Here is a 7,164-nt window from a genome sequence, read left to right as displayed (position 1 = left end):
CAACTAACAGTTGTGCATAATTGATGGTCTGATTGCATAACAAAAGGAATAATATCCCTCCATCTTTGGAATTACCATAACAATCAAGTGGGGACCACAAGGTTGGAGCCAAAGATCTGCACCTATAAATACCCCATTGATTTCAGAGAAAAAGTATGCTATTTGATACGGGGCTAAGTGCTGTAAGATTTTAGAGAGAAAAGGCTGAGCTGAGTGCTGAAGAGAAGAAATCCAGGAAGAGAATGAGATAAGGCCGAGAGGTGAATCTCAGATCCGACCTGCCATATACCTGATCGAAGCTCTGTGCAAAGACCCCTGCTACCAGTGGAGCAAGCCTGAGAGGGAAGCTCTTCCTGCCATCGAAACCATCCTATCCGACAAGTAAATCTCCATCGAATCTGTTCCAAGACATTGGCACTTATTTGTATCTGTTATATCTCTCTTTCATTATATTCCATATTTTCTTTATCTCTTCATTCACACATCATGTATCAAATGCTTATTAGAAATATTAAATGTTTTGATAGATTCCATTTACTATTTTCTGTCTATTTTCGTTCACCCATTAGTCACTTTCTTCATGATGTCTTCTTAATTTCCTGATGAGTAATATGAATCACTAAGAACTTAATCTGTATTAAAGTTATAAAATACGTTTAGCTAAGGCATGCTAGACGACATCTTCACCTGTGAGAGCAGAAGTGAAGATGTCATTCTGATCTATCAAGAGAAGGTCAGAAGAGTGCGTTAACTAAAGAGAGTAGTACTTCCAGACATGGAAGCAACCTTGCGTTCATTACATTTGTACCTTTAATCCAATTAAGAACTTGCGTTGTTTGTATTATTTGTCTCTCTTTTTCTATTCTCTTCATAAGACTTGTCGCCACATCCCACGTCTTTGCACAACCTTCACAGCTAGCCTTAATCCTAGCATCTTGTACATGAAGTCTGTATTTTGTAACATCTAGCTTAGGTTTATTGTATTTTTATGTTTTATCGCATTTTTACTACTTTCCTTTATTTTACAGCAATTTACATATTTGTATAAACTCCTTTTTTTAAAAGATTGAAAACTTGGTCGCATATACCATGAACATACCGCAATAACCAAAACCACTTTCCCGTGTTCGACCTCGGATCACACCGAGAAACTTGCGGTAGAATTACACTTGGTTCCATTGTAAAGAAACTTGTGACACGCATGGCATACTACGTGAACACCCATAATTAACGCATAAATAGAAGTAGTATCGCATCATTATTAGCACTTAATATCATACATCCCAAAAGTGTTACAAGTTTATGGTGCCATTGCCGGGGAGTGGTTAACGGTTTATTGTTTGAGTGGTTTTTGGTATTTTGCAGGACATATCTCTTTGTACTGACTGTTCAATATGGAGAGTAGTCTGATGACTTAGGAGTGCTGGGGTGATCTTATAACTCTAAGTGGACCCAGAGATCAAGAATATTCTTCGCACAGATTTCATTAGGGCTGAATTAATTGGTGAAGAAGTATGGCTGAAGAGAATATGGCACCTGCTGGAAACCTGAGGGGAGATTTTCCAGTGCAAGATCCTGTTTTTCTTATCGTTGACCAAAACATCCCTATGAGGGAGTATGCAGCGCCAGATTTTTACAATTTTTCACCAGGGATTTCAAGACTAGTAGCTGAGGGAAATGCAAGATTTGAAATAAAACCTATCATGTTGCAAATGATTCAGAATGTGGGACATGGGGAGAAGACCCACACGCACATTTAACTAACTTCGCAGACATGTGTAGCGCATTCTCCCTGCCTGGTGTAACTCAAGAAATCCTTAAACTGTATCTATTCCTGTACACATTACGGGATGAAGCAAAGAGGTGGGCTCAAGCATTAGAACCGGGCGAAATTCATGGATGGGAACAGTTGGTTGATAGGTTCATCAATAGCACAAAGAGGCGAAGATAGGTGTTGAATTTCGAGCAAAAGAGTTATGAAATCCTGAGCACCGATTGGGTGTGATTCTGGCAGTTAATAAAGAACTGTCCGCATAGTGGGATTCCTGATAGTATCTTGATGGAAACCTTTTACAATGGCCTAGACCCATCAACGCAAGCAGTAGCCGACTCCTCTACAGAGGGAGGATTAATGAATAAGTCATATATGGAAGCAAAGAACATACTGGATCGTGTATTGCGACATTCTGACGAATGGATTGATAATGGGCTTAAGTTAAGATGTCTAGAGCCAGAAAGAGTAGAAAGGGTCGATGTGCCAACGAACACAATGAGCGCATTGGTCGAGTAAATGACCATGATGACATCTTTCCTCCAGACGGTGGCTAATCAGCAGAAAACTCTTTCCTAAGGAACAACACAAGTTAATGCGGTGACTCATATGACCGCTATGGATTGCACTCAATGGGGAGAGGTACATCCAGTAGACATCTGCCCATGGGATAAACAACCCGTATATGCTATTTATGATGAATCATGGGGCAACAACCACAACATTGGTTGGGGAGGTCACCCAATTTTCGGTTTGGATGAGAACTTCAATCACGAGGGCCATCGTCTCTATCAATTTAGTTATCAAGAGAATCGAGGCAATCCTCCGGTCTTCACTACCTCCGACTGTAGCCCGAGTAATTCTCAAGGTATACAACTATGTGACCAACTGTTCGCATATGATACCTCTTGCAGTACCTCGTCTATGGAGACATCATTAAAGCATTATATTGAAAAGAGTGAGGCTCTATGATAACTTGTAAAAATACAAGTTATCTTTGATCTTAAGTTAGAACAATTAGGGTTTTTAATGATAAACTTTCCTCATTTTTAATAGAAACGCATGGATTTACTTAAATAATAGAAATTTCATGTAAAAGAAGTTTATCACTAAAAATCGCGGCGCTAACGCATTACTTTGCAGGATTTCAACACAAGATCTGACAATAACACATTAGACAAGTGCCGCAAGATACGCGCTAACACATGAGCCATGCGTCGAAGGAAATTCAACGCATAGAAGATTCATTACTTCGGGCTGATTGTGTCACATCACCACTTGCAAGCATGGGCACTTGCAATAGGCAGCGTCTGAAAAGCTTCCAGCAGCAGGCGGTGTCTGAAAAGCTTCCAGCCAGGACATGGAGTTTAATGCTGACCAGGGCATGGACTTAAATGTAGCCCATCCTCCAAGTGGGCGAGACCAACGCCTTATAAATACTTGAAGACCCTCCAGAATTAAGAGTTCGGAGAATGAGAACTCCTACTCTCTGTAAATTTGTAGACTTAGTTTTAGTTTGTACAAGCCGTGCCGAGGTGTAAGACGATCGAAGAAGCTGAGAACCACTACCACCTCCGGCTAGGGAGTGAAGAAAGTTATTCTTGAGAAAGATACTCTATCCTCGGCTCTTTAAAGTGATTGTACACAACAAGATTGAGCCAAAGAACTACAAGAGATTGTATTCTTTGGCTTGACTCAGTTTCTCTCTTAATATCATTTCCATTTCATTTTGATTGAATATAGTTCTTTGTAAAGACTTGTATGCACCCTAGAGATAGGCTTGTATGTTATTCGCATAGAGAAGTGTTGAATGATGTCTAACGCATGAACAGAAAGATAAACAACCCATCCCATTTCATCCACATTACATCAGTTGTGTGCAATTATCTTTAACCGGCACGTCCACCTACTTAAATTCCATTTTCACATGATTTTTCATTTTCCACTCAACTCTTTTGTATTATCTTGCACAGGCATAGCATGTTAGTGTAAATAATACATCTTTCACATTCATTTAGGAAAAACCTCCTACTGCAAGTACAACGCATGATCTATGTTAGTGAAACTGAATCCCTGTGATCGACCTTGGACTTGCCAAGAACCTAGATTAGATTTATACTTGGGTTTAATCTAGGAAAACTTGAACGTTATTATAAGGGGTTGTGTGCCTTCTGTGCATAATACTAATGCCCCAATGCATTGTATTCATTTAAATGCAATAAGGCAGAACACACTACTTAGACTTTATTCTTCCAATTTGTTTCACTTTATATACTCCTAAAGCATCTCATGATAGCAAGCGAACAAGTTTTTGGCGCTGTTGCCGGGGATTCAACAACAAAATCTAACTAGTAATTCTGTTTGTATTTGTTGTAGGGACAATTCAATTAAGGAAGTATTATAAGCTACGCCTAGGCTTGTGAATGTGTATAAACAGAGAGAACACTCTTGAGTTCAGATACAACCCTGAGATTGAACGTACATTCCGGCGTAGGAATCGATCCAACCGTCGTCGAAGGTTGAGGCAACAGTTACTCAGACAGCAGGAAAGGGAAAGAGCAATGGCGGAAGAACAACAAAATCAACAACTAGCTCAACAACTGGCTCACACTGCACAGAACCCAATCCTGATGGCAAACAACAGCACGCGTCCTATGAGAGAATACGCGTCCCCTGTTCTATATGATTTCTCTCCAGGAATCATATATCCGACACCTGATGGAACCAGGTTTGAAATTGAAATTTATTATGCTCCAAATGCTCCAGACCATTGGGCAGTTTGGGGGTAGCCCTGGCAAAGATTCTCATGCCCATAAGAAGCGTTTCCTGGAAACGTGCAATTCCTTTGTGATTCCTGGAATCACACCAGAGTCAATCAGGCTCTACTTGTTTCCCTATTCTTTGCGAGACGACGCAAAGCGATGGGTGAGTTCACTAGAGCCTGGGGAAATCACCATATGGGAAAAGTTGGTGGAAAAGTTTATGTAGAAATACTTCTCACCTACCACTAACGCTAGGAGGCGTCGGGAAATCATGAACTTTGAGCAGGAAGACACTGAGACCTTGAGTGCTGTATGGGAGCGTTTCAAGGGCTTGGTCAAGAACTACCCGAATCATGGACTACTTTTGACTATTCAGATGGAGACATTTTATGGCGGACTAAACAGGGCATCACAGATGGCAGCAGACGCAGCAACAGCCTTGAGGACTGATGGACAAATACTATACTGAAGCTAAAGAAATATTAGACCGCATTGCCAAACATAACATGGAGTATGTAGATGACACATACGATGGAAGAAATGACAGGTGAAGAAGATCTCAGAACATTAACTCTGTTGATGCCAACGCGATAGTCACGCTCTCCGCTCAAGTGGCTACCATGACCAACCTTCTACAGAACATAACGCTAGGTAATGCACTAAACCAGCAAAAGATGAATCAAGTGGAGGCGTTTGGGCAACCCATAGTAACCTATGTAGGATACGGAGATTTTCACTCAAATGCTGAGTGTCCTCAAAACCCTCAGTTAGTATGTTTCATCAAGAATAACCCATTTTCTAATACTTATAACCCTAGATGGAGAAACTATCCGAATTTTTCTTGGACAGAAGGAAATCAGCAAGAGCACCACCCAAGCGCGAGCCATCAACAAAGGAATGGACCGCCGCCTGTCTTTCAACAAACACATCAATAGCATTAACAGCCCTTCAATAGAGATGGCCACGCATCGAGTTCTGGAACTCCGCTGGAAAACCTATTGAAGGAATACATAGCCTAGAATGACACAATGCTGAAGAGCCAGACGTCATCAATCAGAAACCTAGAAATCCAAGTGGGGTAGATTGCAAGCGAGTTGAAAAGCAGGCAGCCAGGCGTTTTACCTAGCAGTACAGAGACACCTGGGAATAATAACAAAAAAGAGCAATGTCATACAGTGACGTTGCGGAGTGGAAGAGCCCTTGTAGAAAGAAAGATGAATCCAAGAAACAATAGTCCTTCGAAAGAATGCATTACATGTTCAATGGATCAGGAAGAGAGAACACCAGAAAATACAAGCCATTTGGAAACCAGCACGTCTAACGTGGGAAAGCAAAAGGTGCCTCTGAACGCACCATTCCCCAGGCATCTGATGAAGAAGAATGATGAACATCAGTTCAAGCGCTTTCTCGAGCTCCTAAAGCAGTTGCACATCAACATTCCACTCATAGAAGCTTTGGAGAAGATGCCAATATATGTGAAGTTTTTTAAGGACATTTTGACAAAAAAGAGAAAAGTCAGTGAGAAAGAAGTAATAGCACTAATGCAGGAATGCAACGCGTTAGTAAGCAACAAGCTACCACAGAAGCAGAAGGACCCAGGGAGCTTCATAGTTCCTTGTTCAATTGGAGGATTAGATGTGGGTCATGCGTTGTGCGACCTAGGAGCGAGCATCAATCTCATGCCCCTTTCAGTTTTTAAGAAATTGAGGATTGGCGAGGCACAACCTACTTCTATCACCCTTCAACTTGCTGATAGGACAATTAAATACCCGGAAGGGAAGATTGAAGATGTTTTGGTGAAGGTTGACAATCTCATATTCTCAGCAGACTTCATTATTCTGGATTATAAAGCAGATAGGGAGGTTCCAATCATCCTTGGACGCCCTTTCTTGGCTACTGGGAAAGTTTTGATTGACGTGCATAAAGGTGAGCTAACCATGCGCATGGATAATGAAGAGGTGAAATTTAATGTGCTCAACGCATTAAAATTCCCAGACAGTGATGATTGTCAGCTAAACAATATTGAATTGATGAAGAAGAGACTCGAGTACGTGAAGTTCTCGAGTTGGAGGGAACCCTAAAGGAATCCGAGCTGCCAAGTCTGAGTGAGCAGCAGATAAAACCAATGCGTCCTTCACTTGAACAACCACCTGAACTTGAATTAAAATAGTTAACCAGACATTTGAAATACGCTTTTCTTGGAACTAATAATACATTGCCTGTTATCATTTCCGCTAATCTCACAAAGCCTAATGAAGATTCACTCTTGTAGATGTTGAAGAAACATAAACGCGCCATAGGGTGGATACTTGCAGATATTCGTGGAATAAGTCCATCCTATTGTATGCACAAAATTAGGCTGCAGGAAGGGAAGACGGGGTCAATCGAGCCTCAAAGAAGGCTTAACCCCATTATGAAAGAAGTGGTCAAAAAAGAAATTTTAAAATGGTTGGACATAGGAGTTATTTATCTTATATCTGACAGCAGTTGGGTTAGTCCAGTTCAACGCGTTCTCAAGAAAGGGGGAACGACCGTGATAGTAAACAACAACAATGAACGCATTCCTTCAAGAACTGTCACAGGCTGGCAAATTTGTATGGATTATCGGAAACTCAACGCAGCAATTAAAAA

At 41.0% G+C, this 7,164-nt stretch overlaps 1 protein-coding gene across 1 annotated transcript; it reads left to right on the top strand.

The window, feature by feature from the left end:
* Positions 1-5,795: 5,795 nt before the first annotated feature.
* LOC120077505 lies at positions 5,796-6,614 on the top strand. The gene has a single exon (XM_039031417.1). The coding sequence runs from the start codon at positions 5,796-5,798 to the stop codon at positions 6,612-6,614; it is 819 nt and encodes a 272-aa protein (XP_038887345.1).
* The last annotated feature ends 550 nt before the right edge of the window (positions 6,615-7,164 follow it).

Source organism: Benincasa hispida, chromosome 1 (assembly GCF_009727055.1).
Source record: "Benincasa hispida cultivar B227 chromosome 1, ASM972705v1, whole genome shotgun sequence".
In the NCBI taxonomy this organism is placed as follows: Eukaryota; Viridiplantae; Streptophyta; class Magnoliopsida; order Cucurbitales; family Cucurbitaceae; genus Benincasa; species Benincasa hispida.
Note: the sequence above shows the minus strand (reverse complement) of the source record. Positions and strands in the feature narration are given on the sequence as shown.

Excerpts from the sequence above, each read along its gene's own strand:
- LOC120077505 (XM_039031417.1), top strand. The coding sequence starts at position 5,796 with ATGGATCAGGAAGAGAGAACACCAGAAAATACAAGCCATTTGGAAACC.